This window comes from Oncorhynchus nerka, linkage group LG22, assembly GCF_034236695.1.
Source record: "Oncorhynchus nerka isolate Pitt River linkage group LG22, Oner_Uvic_2.0, whole genome shotgun sequence".
In the NCBI taxonomy this organism is placed as follows: Eukaryota; Metazoa; Chordata; class Actinopteri; order Salmoniformes; family Salmonidae; genus Oncorhynchus; species Oncorhynchus nerka.
In genome coordinates, this window is record NC_088417.1 from 45,559,618 (window position 1) to 45,581,421 (window position 21,804).

The 21,804-nt window shown below is 41.9% G+C and overlaps 1 protein-coding gene across 2 annotated transcripts in view; it reads left to right on the forward strand.

Moving 5' to 3' along the window:
- LOC115105248 (glucocorticoid receptor-like) overlaps positions 1-21,804 on the forward strand; it is a 102,336-nt gene that overhangs the window by 55,843 nt on the left and 24,689 nt on the right. The window contains exons 3-4 of one of the 2 annotated variants that reach the window (XM_029627033.2): positions 17,016-17,182; positions 21,249-21,275. In XM_029627033.2, the coding sequence (XP_029482893.2) occupies positions 17,016-17,182; positions 21,249-21,275 (194 nt within the window). The remainder of the gene's footprint in view (positions 1-17,015; positions 17,183-21,248; positions 21,276-21,804) is intronic. The other variant, XM_029627035.2, reaches the window with a different exon arrangement.

Genomic DNA, 21,804 nt, shown 5'->3' on the forward strand with positions numbered 1-21,804 from the left:
TGTAAAACCCAAAATACGACCACACTTCAGATTTAGTCCTCTTAAAAGGCTGAAAAATCTCCTGAATGCCGTCACTGCCTCCCGCCATGTTTTCACACAAAACAAAACCCACGTTGCATTCTGCGCCTGCGTCAGACTGTCGCTTACTTTTGTTGATGCTGGACAGTATTTACCCTGAGTTTTTCATGATAATTATAATGATAATTAAAATTTCAAACGGTAATACTAATCGTCGGGAATTTTACTGTGGTTTATCGTGAAACCGGTAAACTTTTCATCCCTAATCCTAATGATTCCTTTAATGAATGGGCTCCTGAGTGGCGCAGCGGTCTAAGGCACTGCAAGAGGCATCACTACAGTTCCTGGTTCGAATCCAGCCTGTGCCACATCCGGCTGTGATTTTGAGTTCCATAGGGTTTGGCCCGGGGTAGGCCGTCATTGTCAATAAGGATTTGTTCTTAACTTACTTGCCTAGTTAAATAAAGCCGTAAATAAAATACAAAATAAAACATGAAAGTGTGTGCCCTGCACCTGTTTCGCTGTAGCCTGCTGCTTGGTCAGTGAGTCACTCGCTACCTTTCTGGGTAGGAAAAAAATGCTCCTGGAGAAGTTTTCTGATTGTACAGTTCAAAATCCAAATGAGGGGAAAACACAGCTATCATGTGTACCGCTATTGTAACAGTTGAATAGAGGTGGTTCTCTGTAGGTATACTTTTTATTTCTCAACTCTCATATTGAGCTCAATGGCAACTATTTTACCACCAGTATATTTGACATCGCTTTTAGATAGAGAGCATGGGAAATGCGCATCAGCCTTTCCGATTGCATAGGTCTAATTGGGCAGTAGGCTACAACTGCAAAGTTATTTAGGAGATTCACTTTTCTGTTATTAATACATGGCTACTAGCAGTGGGTAATAGATTTAGCTAATGCATTTTGAATTTCCACCTACTCAGGTGCTGAATGAACCCCAAATAAATTGATCGCTAAATCAAATCAAATTTTATTTGTGTAGACTAACAGTGAAATGCTTCCTTCCCAACAGTGCAGAGAAAACATTAGTGTTAGTGGACATAAAGATCTAGGCAAAGTCATCTCTATTGAACAAAATAATAATATTCTGGAAACCTATTTTAACAGTAAAATAATATTTTAACACAAATTTAATGTTTTCTTGGCTTTGGATTTGAAAAGCCTACCCTTTGCTGTTAAATGTCAAATGAATGCATACTGTTCTGTCCATTACCTGGGGGTTACACACAGAGGATTGAGGTCCTTAATATGACACCATGTGCACAGTGTTTGCACTTTGTCATGGTTAAACATAGTCACACTGACCTACATAGCTGAGAGCTGCTTGCCTCCTCACATACTGTATTTGGAAAACATTGTCATGTCTCCTCCACTATTAGTCATAGAGACGGGCTCTGAGGAGAGAAAAACAAAAGGGAGTAAGACAATGGAGGTGCCGTATCTCATTTTCCCTCTCCCCCATCTCCCCCTCTGTTTTCTTAATGGCACTTACATATTGACTTTATTATAAGTGTATGCTGACGGCTTTCCTTCACCACAAGACCAGATTGACCATTTGTTGGTGTCAGAATCAAATGTCATAGGCTGTGTTTACACAGGCAGACCAATTCTGATCTTTGTTCACTTATTGGTCACATCAGATCTTTCTCGAAAAACAATTAGAATATGGGCTGTCTGTGTAAACGCAGCCATATTGACCCATCCTCAGCCCCACGATATAGTGCCTTCAGAAAGTATTAACACCCCTTGACTTTTACCACATTTTCTTGTTATAGCTTGAATTTAAAATGGATGAAATTGAGATTTTGAGTTTTTAGAAATTGATAAATGAATGAGAAGCTGGAACGTCTTGAGTCTATGTATTCAACCCCTTTGTTATGGGAAGCCTTAATGAGTTCAGGAGCAAACATTTGCATAACAAGTCACATAATAAGTGCATGGACTCAATCTGTGTGCAATAATAGAGTTTAACATGATTTTAGAGTTTAACATGATTTTTGAGTGACTATCTCATCGCTGTACCCCACACATACAATTATCGGTAAGGTCCCACAGTTGAGCTGTGAATTTCAGACACAGATTCAACCACAAAAACCAGAAAGGCTACCCATTAGTAGATGGGTAAAAAAAAAAAACATACATTGAATGTCCCTTTTGAGCATGGTGCAGTTATTAATTACACTTTGGATGGTGTACCAGTCGCTACAAAGATACAGGCATCCTTCCTAACTTGCCAGAGAGGAAGGAACCACTCAGGGTATTTCATCATGAGGCCAATGGTGACTTTAATATTTGAGATTGTTCAAAGTAGCCACCCTTTGTCTTGGTGACAGCTTTGCACACTCTTGGCATTCTCTCAACCAGCTTCATGAGGTAGTCACCTGGAATGCATTTCAATTAACAGGTGTGCCTTGTTAAAAGTTAATTTGTGGAATTTCTTTCCTTAATGCGTTTGAGCCAATCAGTTGTGTTGTGACAAGGTAGGGGGGTATACAGAAGATAGCCCTATTTGGTAGCAGACCACGTCCATATTATGGAAAGAACAGCTCAGATAAGCAAAGAGAACGACAGTCCATCATTACACGAAGGTAAGTCAGTCCGGAAAATTTCAAGAGCTTTGAATGTTTCTTTAAGTGCTGTAGCAAAAACCATCAAGCGCTATGCTGAAACTGGCTCTCATGAGGACCGCCACAGGAAAGGAATGTGCAGAGTTACCTATTCTGCAGAGGATAAATTCATTACAGTTAACTGCACCTCAGATTCCAGCCCATATGAATGCTTCAGAGTTCAAGTAGCAGACACATCTCAACTTAATCTTTTCATAGGAGACTGCGTGAATCAGGCCTTCATGGTCGAATTGCTGCAAAGAAACCACTACCAAAGAACACCAATAAGAAGAAGACACTTGCTTTGGCCAAGAAACACGAGCAATGGACATTAGACCATTAAGATTTTTGGTTCCAACTGCCGTGATTTTGTGAGACGTTAGAGTAGGTGAACAGATGATTTCCGCATGTGTGGTTCCCACCGTGAAGCATGGAGGAGGAGGTGTGAGGGGGTGCTTTGCTGGTGACACTGTGATTTATTTAGAATTCAAGGCACACTTAACCTGCCACAATCACTCAACCTCAACCAAATTGAGATGGTTTGGGATGAGTTGGACCGCAGAGTGAAGGAGAAGCAGCCAACAAGTGCTCAGCATATGTGGGATCTCCTTCAAGACTGTTGGCTATGGAATCCTGACCTGTTCACCGGACGTGCTACCTGTCCCAGACCTATTATTTGAACATGCTGGTCATTTATGAACATTTGATCATCTTGGCCATGTTCTGTTATAATCTCCACCCGGCACAGCCACCCCTCAGCCTGGTTCCTCTCTAGGTTTCTTCCTAGGTTTTGGCCTTTCTAGGGAGTTTTTCCTAGCCAACGTGCTTCAACACCTGCATTGCTTGCTGTTTGGGATTTTCGGCTGGGTTTCTGTACAGCACTTTGACATATCAGCTGATGTACGAAGGGCAATATAAATACATTTGATTTGATTTTGGAAAAGCATTCTAGGTTAAGCTGGTTGAGAGAATGCCAAAGAGTGTGCAAAGCTGTCATCATGGTAAAGGGTGGCTACATTGAAGAATCTAAAATGTATTTTGATTTTAACAGTTTTTTGGTTACTACATGATTCCGTATGTGTTATTTAATTGTTTTGATGTTTTCACTATTATGCTACAATGTAGAAAATGTTACAAATAAAGAAAATCCCTTGAATGAGTAGGTGTGTCCAAACTTTTGACTGGTACGAAATATAAAGGAGAATTCTGTTTTCATTTAGAAAAATATTTAGAAAAATAAACATTTTGACTTTGTCATTATGGGCTATTGTTTGTAGATGGGTGAGGGGGAAAAATACATTTAATCTATTTCGAATTCCAGCTGTAGCACAACCATGTGGAATAAATCAAGGATTATGAATACTTTCTGAAGGCACTGTAAGTACTGTAGCACAACCTTTTAAGTATCATATTTTGCCTTGACTCTCTGTCTCCATTTTTCGCTATCTTCATCTCTCCCTCTCTGTTTTGGGTATGTTTTGTATTGCAAACTTTTGTGCTTATGCAATTTAGTTTTTCGCTTAAACTGAGGGATGTTTATATCATGAGATTTGTATGTTTATTTTTTATGTAATAATGTATATTGCACTCTTTTCTTCTCTCCTATATGTCTTAAAATGGGCTACTCCTCTCCCCTGCTTTAGGCAGCAAGTAGTACAGTCTTAACTACAATGTAATAACAAATAATAGTTACACACAATTGGCAACTATTTTTAATCGTCAACACAACTAGTGATAAATCTTTTACAACTTGCTTTGAGTCAAACAAAAGCACAAAGTCTGGCCTGTGGTGTTTTCTGTCTCTGGTCACATACGATAAAGCAGAAGTTTCCATCGACCATGGCTAAAGCATTAATGTGCTAAATGGAAGGTAATCGCATAAGGGCAACAGGGAAATGGCGCTTTGTGCTCTGGAGCACGCGTCATCCGTCTGCTTTAGCACATAAGAGGTGTCAGGAGCAAATTTAATCTGGGGGAGCAAAGCAAGGTCCCCAGCACTGAAGACATGAACATCTTTTATCACTGGACGCAGGCAATAAACGGCTCCATTACAGGATACCCTCACTTAGGATGCATCCCAAATGGCACCATATGTCCTATGTAGTGCACTACTTTTAACCAGCGCACATAGGACTCTGGTCAAAATAGTGCACTATATAGGGAAGGGAATAGGGTTCCATTTGGGAAACAACCTAGGACTACTGTTACCTAACAGTCTCTGACTGAGGAAGGCCAGACATCCTTCACATTAGTATGTTCTGCAAAATATGAGTGTGCTTGAAAAGGAGACTGCTGTTGATCTACTGCAGGGGCAGAAGTGACAGATTGAAAAGGACCGGTATGCTCCCGGACGGTGCCCTTGGCATCCCTCCACATGCTGCATGCTTTCCTGGAGATATTTGTCCTCATGTTGATTCTCTAAAATGGGAGCAGGAGCCATTTTGTGAGCAGATTCTCCTGTTTCTGGCTCTTGGCCTGCCCTTTCATGCCTCACCTCTCTCTCCCCAGTCCATCTGGCAGTCTTCACTTGCATTTTGCCCCTCCTTGCTTTACTACTGTAAAATAGCTAGTCTCAAATAAGACATTCGATTGGGCTGTAGCACTTTAATGGATTCCCTGCTTAGCATTCTGGTACAAATATATTTTAGGGTCTTGAAATATGTTGTTTACCCCTTGTGAAAAGGCCAATTAATCTAAAAGATGGAGCTGTTCCAGAGCTATTTTAGTTTCTCAATGAAAGTTCCGTCTTTCATTGGCAGTGTCAGTGGAAATTGTGGGTAATGAGAAACATGGCATGGGTGTAGGGCTGGGAATTGCCAGGGACTTAACGATACGTTAGTATCACGATACTTAGGTGTTGATTCGATATTGCGATTTGATGTTCCAAACATATTGCTCACTCTACACTGAGTATATAAAACATTAAGAATACCTGCTTCTTCCCTTACAGATTGATCAGGTGAATCCAGGTGAAAGTTATGATTTCATATTAATCCACATCAATCAGTGGAGATGATGGGTTAAATAATAATTTTTAAGCCTTGAGACATGGATTGTGCATGTGTGCCATTCAGAGGGTAAATGGGCAAGACATAAAATGTAAGGATCTTTGAACTGAGTATGGTGGTAGGTGCCAGGCGCAATGGTATGTGTCAAGAACTGCATCACTGCTGGGTTTTTCAAGCTCAACAGTTTCCCGTGTGTATCTAGAATGGTCCACCACCTAAAGGACATCTAGCCTACTTGACATAACTGTGGGAGGCATTGGAGTGTCAACATGGGCCAGCATCCCTGTGGAACGCTTTTCGAGTCCATGCCCCCTAAAATGGGGGGGGGTTATACTCAGTGGGTATGTTGCAGAGAGACTAAAGAGAACAAATGTATCAGTGAGGGAAATAAGTGCTAAAAACATGTGGGCTCTCTATTTAAAAAGATGGAGAAGAAGCTGTAGGAGGAAAGTTTGTGCGTTGGTACAACCGACTAGTGCTAGCCAATGTTACCTACCTTTAAAAAAATATATATATATATAGTTATCGTTTTCACAAATGGATACTTGGAGTTAAATATCAATATAATATTGTCCGAAAATAATATTGTGATTATGTAACTATCGATCCCCCCCCATAGATGCTTTGATAGTAACCCTTTATTAGTTAACGGGCAAAGTCACTGTAACGGCTTTCTTGTGGAGAAGGAGAGTCGGACCAAAATGCAGCGTGATGATGATTCATGATATTTTAATGAAGGAAAAACTATACATGAAGAAACTACAAAATAATGAAATGTGAAAACCGAAACAGCCCTATCTGGTGCAAACACAAAGACAGGAACAATCACCCACAAAACACTCAAAGAATATGGCTGCCTAAATATGGTCCCCAATCAGAGACAACGATAAACACCTACCTCTGATTGAGAACCACTCCAGACAGCCATAGACTTTGCTAGATACCCCCACTAAGCCACACACCCAATACCTAACAAAACCCCAAGACAAAACACACCACAATAAACCCATGTCACACCCCGGCCTGACCAAATAAACAAAGACAAACACAATATACTTCGACCAGGGCGTGACAGAACCCCCCCCCTAAGGTGCGTCTGTCCATGGTGGTGGCTCCGGCGCGGGACCCCACTCAGTCAATGTCTTAGTCCCTCCTCGCGTCCTAGGATAGTCCACCCTTGCCGCCGACCATGGCCTAGTAGTCCTCACCCAGAACCCCCCTGGACTGAGGGGCAGCTCGGGACTGAGGGGCAGCTCGGGACTGAGGGGCAGCTCGGGACTGAGGGGATGCTCGGGACTGAGGGGCAGCTCGGGACTGAGGGGCAGCTCGGGACTGAGGGGAAGCTCAGGCAGGTAGTTGGATCTGGCAGATCCTGGCTGGCTGGCAGTTCTGGCAGATCCTGGCTAACTGGCGGATCTGGAAGAGTCTGGCTGACTGGCAGATCTTGAAGAGTCTGGCTGACTGGCGGATCTGGAAGAGTCTGGCTGACTGGCGGATCTGGAAGAGTCTGGCTGACTGGCGGATCTGGAAGAGTCTGGCTGACTGGCGGATCTGGAAGAGTCTGGCTGACTGGCGGATCTGGAAGAGTCTGGCTGACTGGCGGATCTGGAAGAGTCTGGCTGACTGGCGGATCTGGAAGAGTCTGGCTGACTGGCGGATCTGGAAGAGTCTGGCTGACTGGCGGATCTGGAAGAGTCTGGCTGACTGGCGGATCTGGAAGAGTCTGGCTGACTGGCGGATCTGGAAGAGTCTGGCTGACTGGCGGATCTGGAAGAGTCTGGCTGACTGGCAGATCTGGAAGAGTCTGGCTGACTGGCGGATCCTGGCAGACTGACGGATCTGGCTGCTCCATGCTGACTGGCGGCTCTGGCTGCTCCATGTAGGCTGACAGCTCTGGCGGCTTCTTACAGACTGGCAGCTCTGGCGGCTCCGTGCAGACTGGCAGCTTCCTGCAGACTGGCAGCTCCGTGCAGACTGGCAGCTCCGTGCAGACTGGCAGCTCCGTGCAGACTGGCTGCTCCGTGCAGACTGGCAGCTCCTTGCAGACTGGCAGCTCCTTGCAGACTGGCAGCTCTGGCTGCTCCATGCAGACTGGCAGCTCTGGCTGCTCCATGCAGCTCTGGCTGCTCCATGCAGACTGGCAGCTCTGGCTGCTCCATGCAGACTGACAGCTCTGGCTGCTCCATGCAGACTGACATCTCTGGCTGCTCCATGCAGACTGACAGCTCTGGCTGCTCCATGTAGACTGGCAGCTCTGGCTGCTCCATGTAGACTGGCAGCTCTGGCTACTCCATGCAGGCTGGCAGCTCTGGCTGCGCTGAACAGGCAGGAGACTCCAGCAGCGCTGTGGAGGAGGAAGGCTCTGGCAGCGCTGAACATGCGGGAGACTCCAGGAGCGCTGTAGAGGAGGAAGGCTCTGGCTGCGCTGAACAGGCGGGAGACTCCGGCAGCGCTGGAGATGAGGAGGCTCTGGCAGCGCTAGATAGGCGGGAGACTCCGGCAGTGCTGGAGAGGCGAGGCGCACTGTAGGCCTGATGTGTGGTTCTGGCACTGGTGGGACTGGGCCGAGAACACGCACAGGAAGCCTGGTGCGGGGAGCTGCCACCGGAGGGCTGGTGCGTGAAGGTGGTACTGGATAGACCGGACCGTGCAGACGCACTGGAGCTCTTGAGCACCGAGCCTGCCCAACCTTACCTGGCTCGATGCCCACTCTAGCCCGGCCGATACGAGGAGCTGGAATGTACCGCACCGGGCTATGCACCCGCACTGGGGACACCGTGCGCTCCAAAGCATAACACGGTGCCTGCCCGGTCTCACTAGCCCCCTGGTAAGCACAGGGAGTTTGCGCAGGTCTCCTACCTGGCGTAGCCCTACTCCCTGTGTGCCACCCCCCAAGAAATGTTTGGGGCTGACTCTCGGGCTTCCGTCCGCGCCGCCGTGCTTGCTTCACCAACTCCATTATCCGATAACCTTCCGCGCACTGCTCCATCGAATCCCAGGCGGGCTCCGGCACTCTCCCTGGGTCGACCGCCCACCTGTCTATCTCCTCCCAAGAAGTATAGTCCATACTCTTGTAGTCCAAACCGTACTCCTCTTTGGGCTGCTCCTGTTGCCTCTTCTCCTGCTGCACCTTGGGGCGGCTACACTCCCCTGGTTTAGCCCAGGGTCCTCTCCCATCGAGGATTTCCTCCCATGTCCAGAATTCCTTATTACGTATCTCCTGCTGCCGCTGTTGCTTCACCTGCTGCTCCTGCCTGTTGACACGCCGCTTGGTCTAGTTGAGGTGGGTGATTCTGTAACGGCTTTCTTGTGGAGAAGGAGAGTCGGACCAAAATGAAGCGTGATGATGATTCATGATATTTTAATGAAGGAAAAACTATACATGAAGAAACTACAAAATAATGAAATGTGAAAACCGAAACAGCCCTATCTGGTGCAAACACAAAGACCGGAACAATCACCCACAAAACACTCAAAGAATATGGCTGCCTAAATATGGTTCCCAATCAGAGACAACGATTAACACCTACCTCTGATTGAGAACCACTCCAGACAGCCATAGACTTTGCTAGATACCCCCACTAAGCCACACACCCAATACCTAACAAAACCCCAAGACAAAACACACCACAATAAACCCATGTCACACCCCGGCCTGACCAAATAAATAAAGACAAACACAATATACTTCGACCAGGGCGTGACAGTCACACACACCACGTTCAACCCTGGAGGAAGTGGAAGTGCTTTCAATAGTCTGTCGCTGTTGGTCACTATTGTTTACCAGTTTTAAAATTCAGCTTCAGGCAGAAACACCTCTGAAATGGGTTGATATGGTGATTCTGTAGGCTAGATTTAGTTTTTAGTCCCTATCTTTACAATAGCCTAGTAGACCAATGGCCGTTAATGTTGTGTTAAAAATCCCCACTCAGCCCAGTCTGGCTTCATGAATGCATCACATGAGTTAGCAAACAAGAGAAGCTTTATAATGCTCAGAAGGTTCCTCTCCAGTGACCAAAGGCCCCTTTAATTCACAGGGCAGTGCAACACAGAGATATGTATGTGTCTGGCTGTCTTTAAGTAGATGAATCGGATTATCCCATGATTTGCCTGACCTCCTTTATACTCGCTGCTTGTAGTGGGACGGGATTGGCAGGGAAGAGCTCTGTTGAAAAACCCTTGTTTTCAGCCTGTTGTATTATGGATCTTTTTTCCAGACCCCTGGGTGCAGTGAAATACAGTGGGATCCGAAATGAAAACGTTTATAAAGATTTTAGGCATAACCGTGTTCATAACCGTGTTCAATTTTGACCCCTACCTTTTTTGAGAAAAATACGTGTTGTTAAAATGTCTTTCTCTGAGCAATTGTGTTAGTAAGAAATAATATAGTTTCCCAATATTTTGGAGCAAGCAATGTAGCTCAGTATTTGAATTATTTGGAGAAAGGATGAGTACCCACCAGGTGCACTTTGACAGCCTCACTATGAATACCTGCTAAACTTCAGGGGGACTAGCAAAGTCTCATTTGACATGCTCAATACATTTGTGACACACAACCTGGATTCGGTCTTATGTAGCAACATTTGAAATTGTGTTTTTTACATTGGATAAAAGTAGTCTCAGCTGCAAAATGGTATATCATACACTGCATTTTTGAGGAACAATGGGAAAGTAATTCTGCTTTGAAAGTTGATTAACTTGTAAACTCAAATTGCCTTTTTGAATTGTTTTTGTATCTAGTGAAGAGCTCTTCTTTGTCTACACCATTCAGCATCGTTCACACCTGCTTAAGCTTTAGCCACACCCATCTCGTTTCGCTCTTGGAGCGTTCAGAGCGCACCCTTGACACTCTGGGCAATTATTTTTTCACCTCTGGATGACATGAAAACAGCCTAACCAGCTTTACACTTGTGTGTATAAGGTAGTAGTTTTGGAATTGTTAGGTTAGATTACTCGTTGGTTATTACTGCATGGTCGGAACTAGAAGCACAAGCATTTCGCTACATTCGCATTAATATCTGCTAACCATGTGTATGTGACAAATACATTTGATTTGATTTGCTTGCAACAATTTCATTACACTTTTTTGCCAATGTTTACTGACCCCGGCCATATTTAACGGGTGTCGTACACTTTAGCTTAAGACATGTAGCTAGCTAGGTAAACAAGGAACATAGCTTGGTAAATAATGTGTAAGATCACACAGGTAACGTTAGCTAACGAGCCAGCCAGCTAATGTTAGCTAGTTAAACAACAATGAACATAGTGCCAAATCATGTCGTTACTACCCTGCATGAATCTGCTGGTAACTAACCAACCAGGTTCAATGTTAGCTAACATTAGGCTCTAACTAGCAAAGCAAACGGTTCTGGGATACGAATCATAACGTCATGCACTTAACGTTAACTAGGGAGCCAGCCAACTAGCATTAGCTAGCTAGCTAACTGTACACTATAGCTTGAAATGAAACCACTTTCTGTCAAAATTAGAAATGTGTAATATCTGAAAGTAGCTAGCTAGTCTATCTTATACATCATGCATGATGGACACATCTCTGTCACGGATGCCATGCCACGGTTGCCCTTTAGTTTGAAGATGTCATCTAGAGACAGGTGTTTTTTTTCCATCTCTTTAGTTATCGTACTCTAATTCCACTGATTTCAAAACTCGACCCTCGAGAAAGTGGAGAGCAACACTTATGCAGTTCCACTCCACAATATATATTTTTTAAAGCCGCGTTCGACAGGATTACCAACAGACTGACCAGCTCAAATAGACAGAAGCCTTCTATATGGCAGACCAATCCGAACTCCTCTCTCGGCAAGTCCAGCCCACTCATTAACTCAGCCAATCATGGCTAGTGGGAAGGTTGCTCACTTTTTGTGTGGCTTAACCAACAAGGCTCGTAATTTAACAATTGTATTCCTATTTCCAGATGGCATATAAGTTTGTTATTAAGGCACATGAAAGTTCACATGTTCCAGAAGACATTTCTGCATTTTGATAAAATAAAACGTTAATGGCTCTCCTGTGAAGTCGTGACTTGTAACATACGCCTAGTTTCTTGAAACGAGTCACATTTAGTCAGATAGAATGTGACCACATTCCACACACTCTCCCCTTTTTGGACACATACTCCCTTAAACTCTGGGTAGCCTGGCGCTAAGGCTACCTTAACACGGCCAATGTGGTTTGATTTAGTAAATTAAAAAATCTGGCCAAAAAGCTGTGTCCTGCTCCTACCCCTACTTTTCCTAAATATTTGTATTTTACGCTGCTTATTTGTAAGAATTTAGAAATCACAAACCGAAAAGTATTTAGAGCCCGTTTACCTGTTTTTATTTATTTATATATATATATATTTTTATTTTAATTTTAATTAGGCCTAACTGAATGATCAGGAGGGTGAAGAGGTTGATTTTTTTTATTTAGAAAGAAGAGATTAACAAAAAGATTTTTTGTTATGCCTATATATCAGCAGCAAATAATTTGACTATGTGCCTTGGGCATAGATACAATTCTCTTTTACGTTTTACTCTGTAAAAACAAGCTGTTGTGAGACTGTTGTTTTTACTATAACTCTATTACTAATCAAATGTATTGTAAGGGAAAGAACATGCTGCTGTGTTGCAGTAGGCTTTTAGAAAAATGCAAAACGTATTCTTGACTCTATCAAATTGAATGAGTAGGAAACAAATGATGCCAGTCAGCCTGCACAGCTGGCCCATAGAAACTACACCTTAACTATACCAAAACTAATTTCACAAATAAGTTTGTCAATTTAATCTCGTCTATCTGATGAGTGACAATAGTAGGCCTATCAGTTGTCAAATTGTACATGAAGAGAAGGAGAGAAGTCTTGTAATTGGCAGATGCAGGGAAAGGAGCGTCACTTTATCCAATCCTCCTTCAGTCACATGCAGGTAAAACATTTAGATATTTGTATAGTATTAGAAAGGGCATATACTGAAGTTTCTATGACACCTTTGTCAAATAATTCTCAAAATTCAAGAGCTGCAGCTCTATTTCCAAAATTGCACTTTTCCCAATAATTTCTGTGCTGTCCATGCATTCAGCATATGACCACTCACACGGCAGCATTGCTCTGGCTACTAAAGCAAAAACTAGTACCATAATAAAGGTCAAATAAAAAATATGCTATTCTGTCGTCAATGGATGAATGTGCTATACAAACAAGATAGAAACGGATAATGGTGCATGTGACTTCAATGAACTGAATGATTGAATTTAGAACAATAGTGTAATGATAATGAAGAATTGTGGGCATTGTGTGCAGTCTAATTTATTTTATTATGAAAGGCTGGAAATGGTATATACAGTTGAAGTCGGAAGTTCACATACAGTTAGGTTGGAGTCGTTAACTTGTTTTTCAACCACTACACAAATTTTTTGTAAACAAACTATAGTTTTGGCAAGTCGGTTAGGACATCTACTTTGTGCATGACACAAGTAATATTTCCAACAATTGTTTACAGACAAATTATTTAACTTATAATTCACTGTATCACAATTCCATTGGGTCAGAAGTTTACATACACTAAGTTGACTGTGCTTTTTAAACAGCTTGGAAAATGTCAGAAAATTATGTCATGGCTTTAGAAGCTTCTGATAGACTCAAATGATGTCAATTAGCCTATTGGAGGTTTACCTGTGGATGTATTTCAAGGCCTACCTTCAAACTCAGTGCTGCTTTGCTTGACATCATGGGAGAGTCAAAAGAAATCAGCCAAGACCTCAGAAAAAAATTGTAGACTTCCACAAGTCTGGTTCATCCTTGGGAGCAATTTCCAAACGCCTGAAGGTACCATGTTCATCTGTACAAACAATATTACGTCAGTATAAACATCATGGGACCACGCGGTCATCATACCGCTCAGGAAGGAGATGCGTTCTGTCTCTTAGAGATGAATGTACTTTGGTGCGAAAAGTCCAAATCAATCCCAGAACAAGAGCAAAGGACCTTGTGAAGATGCTGGAGGAAACCGGTACAAAAGTATTGGGACACATGGGGTCCCAACAAAGATATTGTACTTTTTGGAGAAATATCCTCTGGTCTGATGAAACAAAAATAGAACTGTTCGGCCATAATGACCATTTATGTTTGGAGGAAAAAGGAGGAGGCTTGCAAGCCGAAGAACACCATCCCAACCGTGAAGAACAGGGGTGGCCGCATCATGTTGTGGGGGTGCTTTGCTGCAGGATTGTCTGGTGCACTTCACAAAATAGATGGCATCATGAGGTAGGAAAATTGTGGATATATTGATGCAACATCTCAAGACAGGAAGTTATTGCTTGGTCGTAAATGGGTCTTCCAAATGGACAATGACCCCAAGCATACTTCCAAAGTTGTGGCAAAATGGCTTAAGGACAACAAACTCAAGGTATTGGAATGGCCATCACAACGCCCTGACCTCAATCCCATGTAAAATGTGTGGGCAGAACTGAAAAGGCGTGTGCGAGCAAGGAGGCCTACAAACCTGACTCAGTTACACCAGCTCTGTCAGCAGGAGTTTTCCAAACTGTATCCAACTTATTGTGTGAAGCTTGTGGAAGGCTACCCAAAACGTTTGACCCAAGTAAACAATTTAAAGGCAATGCAACCAACTACTAATTGAGTGTATGTAAACTTCTGACCAACTGGGAATGTGATGAAAGAAATAAAAGCTGAAATAAATCATTCTCTCTACTATTATTCTGACATTTCAGAATCTTAAAATAAAGTGGTGATCCTAACTGATTTAACTTGTTATGGCTGCAATCCCCCTATCGGGATAAGTGTCATCAACAACCGCTGAATAGCATAGCGCTACATTCAATAAATATTACTACAATCCCAAGTGCAATATAGGAAAACACAGTTTAGCGTTTTGTTAATCCACCTGTCGTGTCAGATCTTGAAATTATGCTTTACAGCGAAAGCAATCCAAGCGTTTGTGTAAGTTTATCGATCGCACGACAAAACATTAAGTACACTTAGCATCAGGAAGCTTGGTCACGAAAATCAGAAAATCAATCAAATTAATCGTTTACCTTTGATAATCTTCGGATGTTTTCACTCACGAGACTCCCAGTTACACAACAAATGTTCCTTTTTGTTCCATAAAGATGATTTTTATGTCCAAAATAACGCGACAAACAAACAGAGGTATGTTCAGAAATTCACAGGGGAGAGTGGTCATGGCAACGCAGACGAAAATTCCAAATAGTTTGTCCACAGAAACATGTCAAACATTTTTTATAATCAATCCTCAGGTTGTTTTTAAAATATATAATCGATAATATATCAACCGCAAATGTCTTTCACAGTAGGAGAGGGGGAAACAATGGCTGTCCAAACTCTGTTGCGTGAGCAAAACTCATGTGACCAGTTGACGCGATGTTATCGTTCTGGCTCATTTTTCAAAATAAAAGCTTGAAACTATGTTTGAAGACTGTTGACACCTTGAGGAAGCGATAGGAAAAGGAATCTGGTTCATATCCCTTTAAATCCAGCAACGGGAGGCTATGGAACATGGAGTTTTCAAAATAGAAGCCACTTCCTGTTTTGATTTTTCTCAGGGTTTCGCCTGCAATATCAGATCTGATATACTCACAGACAGTTTTGGAAACTTTAGAGTGTTTTCTATCCAATACTAATAATAATATGCATACAGTAGCATCTGAGACTGAGGAGCTGGCTGTTTTCTATGGGCACCTTTTCATCCAAGCTACTCAATACTGCCCCTGCAGCCATATGAAGTTGATTTAAAACGGGGAATTTTTACTTGGATTAAATGTCAGGAATTGTGAAATACTGAGTTTAAATGTATTTGGCTAAGGTGTATGTAAACTTTCGACTTCAACTGTATGTCAACTGTATGTCACCACCATATGTAATGCGTAATTGCAACAAAACAAAAAAAAGAGTAGTTAAAGACCTATAGAAAAGGCTGAGTAGAGAAATGAATGCAATTGAAAGAACCAGAATAGTTTATTTTCTACTTTTATTTTTTGTCAGCTTCATGTATTTTGACTTTATAGCCTTATAGCCTATAGCCTGAAAGTTATAGCCTTATTGCTGTATTGGCCTACGAGTTCCTGAAAAACTGCCAGACTCCCAAACCTGTTCACTCTACTACCTTTCACTCTGCTACCGGAGCATCGTCCCTCTTACCAACAGGCTCCGAATGCACTGTATACACCCACACTACACTGTCACGCCCACACAAAACCATCACACATTCACATACGCATGTGCGAGTGTACACACACACACACACACACATCGACACAACACAAACACATATACGTACACACACACACACTTTTGCACTCATCATTTGCTGCTGCTACTCTGTTCTTTATTTGACTTGTATTATTATCTATCTAAATGCCTAGTCACTTTAGCTTGCCTTTATGTAGATATCTACCTCAAATATCTTGTACCTCTGCACATTGAGCCCTGTATATAGCTCCATTCTTGTGTATTTTAATGTATTCCTCTTGTCAGTTACAATTAAATTATTTGTTATTTTTAAACTCTGCATTGTTGGGAAAGGTTCATAAGCAAGCATTTCACTGTAAAATCTACACTAGTTGTATTTGGTGCATGTGATTAAAAAAAATGATTGGATTTGTTTTTGCAGAGACATTCAATAATCTCTCAGAAGTTACCTAAAAGTTACTCTGCACGGATCCGTTTTTTGGAGCTGCACCCGCCCCTCACCGACCAAACTGATAATTAACTGAATTATTGTAAACAAATACCTGTTTGCATTTTTGCAGGCTGTGAATCCATCTACCAGGTTGTTGTCATCCTTGTCCACAATGACTCCAAACTGTTATGTTCGCCATTTTCGCATGAGCTAGGAGTCAGGGAAAACAAACTTGGCGACATATTGTCACGTTGCAGAGGAGAACAAAGCTCTTCCATGTGCAGCAACAAATTATGAATGTTCCATCACCACACAAATAGGCTACTAATGGACAGTTCCCTGCTCCACTCTCTCGCTGTGTGGCTGGTAGCCTAGGGTAGGTCTGCCTCACCGCTCACATAGCCTAATGGAATTTCCAACACAATTCAACATAAGAAGCTCCTGGCTAAAAAAAATAATGTTTTGAAACGTTTTGACCCGCAATATAATTGTTCTGAACAGCAATAATGTTTTCATACCACCCGACAGATGATTTTTTGGGGAGGATCAACTGCTGTGAACTGACCCGAGGCAAGACTCTAGCCTTAAGCTGTCTGGATCAGAGCGATATTCATCTGTGATAAAAGCTAAATAAATGCTGTTGAAACATGTATAAATACATTTTGAATTGATGTGATATATTGACCTCTGTGTTGTATTTGTTGTGTTTACAGTCCCACGGCCAGACCAGAGGCCAGCAGCTCCACATCTTCAGCCCCTGCCAAGCACAGCGGTCCAACCCATAAGATCTGCCTGGTGTGTTCTGACGAGGCTTCTGGCTGCCACTATGGAGTCCTCACCTGCGGAAGCTGCAAGGTCTTCTTCAAGAGGGCCGTTGAAGGTTGGTGACATAATAAACACTCACGCACACAACTCCATTCATGCACAGTCCTACCCTTCGTTGACCTACTATAGTAGAACATACATAAAGGTGAATCTATCGTGGTGATATGTACATTGAGTTCTGCAGTAGTACACTTATATATCCTTTCATTGACACAACATGTGGACACTCTAAGTGTTTCCTTACCTATAGGATAGCCTAGATACTAGAACCACTTGGTTCTTTATTCAAAATTCATTTGAGTATAATATTTTATTGAACAAATGTCCTTACATTTTTTTAAGATTAAGAGGAGAAACATTTTAGGTTCACACAATAATCAGAAAAGGTTGCCTTTAGTATTACACCAGCTAGGGGTAGGCAAGTGTCTCATGGTGTTCCATAAGGCGGTGGTGTCTGTGTTGCTATTTTTGTGTCCAACCCATAATGTTCATATATTGTGCATTCGGAAAGTATTCAAACCTGATTGAGGGATTCGGTTAAATGCGGATGACACATTTCAGTTGGATGCATTCATTTGTCCAACTGACTAGGTATCCCCCTTTCCCTTCCCTTGACCTTTTCCACATTTAGTTACATTACAGCCTTATTCTAAAATGGATTCAATTGTTTTTTTCCTCATCAATCTTCAAACAATACCCCATAATGACAAAGCAAAAACAGTTTTGTAGAAATGTTTGCTAATTTATTAATAATGTCAAACTGAAATACCTTATTTACTTAAGTATTCAGTCCCTTTGCTATGAGACTCGGTGCATCCTGTTTCCATTGATCATCCTTGATATATTCCTACAACTTTATTGGAGTCCACCTGTGGTAAATTAAATTGATCTCAGTGCCAGAGGCGTCACTGCCTCTGACAACCATCTCTGCAGCACTCCACCAGTCAGACCTTTTATAGTAGAGTGGCCAGACGGAAGTCACTCCTCAGGAAAAGGCAAATGACCAGCCTGCTTGGAGTTTGCCAAAAGGTACCTAAAAGACTCTCAGACCATGAGAAACAAGATTCTCTGGTCTGATGAAACCAAGATTGAACTCTTTGGCCTGAATGCCAAGCGTCACGTCTGGAAGAAACCTGGAACCATCCCTACAGTGAAGCATGGTGGTGGCAGCATATTGCTGTAGTGGTGTTTTTCAGTTGCAGGGACTGGGAGACTAGTCAGAATTTAGCGGAAATATGAACAGAGCAAAGTAGAGAGATCCTTGATGAAAACGTGCTCCTGAGCGCTCAGGACCTCAGTCTGGGGAAAAGTTCACCTTCCAACAGGACAACAACCCTAAGCACACATCCAAGACAACGCAAGATTGGCTTCGGGACAATTCTCTGAATGTCCTTAAGTGGCCCAGCCAGAGCCTGTACTTGAACCCCATCTAACATCTCTGGAGAGACTTGAAAATAGCTGTGCAGCAACGATCCCCATCCAACCTGATAGAGCTTAAGAGGATATGCAGAGATGAATGGGAGAAACTCTCCAACTACTGGTGTGCCAAGCATGTAGTGTCATACCCAAGAAGACTCAAGGCTGTAATTGCTGCCAAACTGGCTTCAACAAAGTACTGAGTAAAGGGTCTGAATACTTAAGTAAATGTGATATTTCTTCTTTTTTATACATTTGCAAAAATGTCATTATGGGGTATTGTGTGTAGATTGATGAGAATTATATATATATTTTTAATAAGTAACATAACAAAGTGGTAAAAGTCAAGGGGTCTGAATTCTTTCTGAATGCACTGTATGCAACACTAGAATGGATTGTTTGTGTCCTGTACCTCAGAACAGCCTGTCCAAACTACTGTTGGTCATTAGAATTACATGATCTGCTTACTTGTTCCATATGCGAGAGATGCTGTGGCGTTGTGTGTCTTGCTTTACATCTTCAAGGGGTTATCTTGACATGATCTTGAGTTTGTATTTTGCATAATTACTGTTTTAGAAAAAAAAGGTCTTTACAAGGACTATAGGAGTGAGTGAAGTGTGGCTGTTGCGGCACATGGAGCTAGATGATAAGGACGTGTGCTTTGCAGGAGGTGAACACACACAATGCTGCTCCCTCGCTGTGTTTTTTTTGTTTATATAGCTTAGACACTTCCTGCCAAACTAAGCATTTCCCCTCAAGGAAGTTGCCTTGTCATTCAGACCAGTGTCTGGAGTTAGTTGGACTCTTACATGCTGACCACACCGCTCGCCTTCGCATGCTTTCGCGTTCCTACACATACATGTTATTCAATCATTGCACCCACGCTGCTCACGCGCGTCAACAAGTGTCTGCGTAGCCACGCGCTAAAATAGAACTTGGTTATATTTGTGACTTTTACGTGCTGCATGTCCCGCCTCTCCCATCTCCACATTGGTTTTTAGGAGCATATACTCATGGGCCATCTCCTCATTGGTTTTTAGGAACATATACCCACGTGGATGATTGAAAAATGAACTGAGGTCCACATTCCAGTCCAGTTGTTAGTGGTAATGCACCTTAAAGTTGGTTGACAACTGCCATATAAAGTCAGAAGAAGAAGCCTGAAGGAGGAGCGATTACTACAAAACTAACTTTTGCCCTTTTATCTGTGGATTATTTGTCAGAATAGAGGACCTTGTGCATTTCAGGTAAAATAAAAACCCAATGTTATATTCCAGGACAAATTAGCTAGCAACAGCAAGCTAGCTAGCTAAATTGCAATAAATGTTTAATGCTTTTCAACCTGTCCCAATTGAATATAGTTGGTTTAGAGTTCGTTTTGATATTTCAACATTCGTGTCCTGATCGCGGCTGGTGTGGGTGTACAAAATCACAATGTGCGCGAGCGGTCTGGTCAGCATGTTAGGCTATGGGACATGTCTAGTCAATCCTTGTTTTTATAGTAGTCTGAAAAAATTCATTGGCTATTTTCATAGCCATCGCTATCTACAAAAAAATTCTAACCACTGAAAAATTTGATCAACGGTTAAGGGGTAATCGAGTGAAACTGTAAATATGTGTGTTTGACTTGTATCCTATTGTATAACAGTTTATTTTATTTTTTAATGTACCGTAATTTCCGGACTATAAACCGCTACTTTATTCCCACGCTTTGAACCTTGCGGTTTTTACAATGACGCGGCTAATTTATGGATTTTTCCCGCTTTCACAAGATTCATGCCGCCAAAAAACTTCCCATCATTCTGATTACGGTAGTAATTTTGTCACCCTCATCATGGCAAAGACACGGAGAAATGCATATGATGCAGCTTTCAAGTTGAAGGCGATCGATCTGGCTGTTGGAAAAGGAAATAGAGCTGCTGCACGGGAGCTTGGCCTTAATGAGTCGATGATAAGACGTTGGAAACAGCAGCGTATTTGTTAGCCATCGCTCTCTACTAAAAAAAGAAGCTGGTGTACAAATCCAAAAGTAAAAGACACAAAAACTAAACTTAAGAACGGGAAGCATAGAAATGGCGCACACAGAACCGATCTACCGCTGCTTAGTGACACATCTATAACTAACATTTCTGTGAATTTGATCAGGTCGCTCAGAAAGTTACATATTGCAGCTTTAAAGTAGCCTACATTGTTATTCCAAGCTCACTACCACAGTCACTACCAATGTACCAGTCACTACAATCCCGTTTGAAGTCCATTGAACTGTTCTGAATATTTGAAGTGGGCAGCAATGCTATTGTTACCCCTATTGTCATTGTTCATGGCCATCTGAATATTTGTATTTATATTACTGTAGGTGTATTTACACTATAGTTTAACAACCATTTCATTCCCATGAAAGTGCATACGTGAGTGTGTTAATTGTATTCAAAATCATTTAGCTGACTATCCATTTGTCAAATTAAAACATTGAGTTTAAATATAAATATCAGATAGTGAAATTCAATATTTGAGCATGATTTTTTTTATTTCAAGGATAATCTCAACATATTGTATACATTATTCAACTTAACGTTTAGTGAAAAATATATTTACTATTTGTAAAAATGCATTTGTAATACTTAGGTGTACTTTAAGCAATAAGATGTTATATCTGTTATTTGTCTTTCTTCCCCCATTCTATGGTTGATGTCGCTATGGTGAAGGATGGAGAGCACGACAAAACACAGATGGTAAATAAAACCCACCTTTAATAATGCTTCTACTTTATTAATGTCCCTCGGATCACTGTACTGGAAATTTGATTTGACCTGATATGCAATATTAAACACCAACAGTCTCTCCTGTGCCCTCCTTTGCATGAATTTGTGATTTGATCATTCATCATCTAATTTGGCTTTAAATCCCGTTTTAATTCCTGCTTGGAATATGGGTCTATTATCACTTCGCTAGGAGAGTTAATTAAGAAATGTATTTATGCACAACACCCAAAAGCGTTATAACTGCAATGATTCTAATGATTTGTGTGCACTTGATCAAGTAAATTAAAAAAATGCACTTCACATTATTTGCTTTTACTGGATAATGTCTTTGTGAATGTGTTAGTAGCAACGGTCATCAAAATTGTTAAAAGGTTTTAGAAACAATTGTAATAAATGCCACAGTTGGACAATGGATTACTTTTTATAATCCATCAGCTATTAACTAAATTATAGCACATAAAACATTTGCCTGGCTATCTACTCCGATTTCAGAGCACTC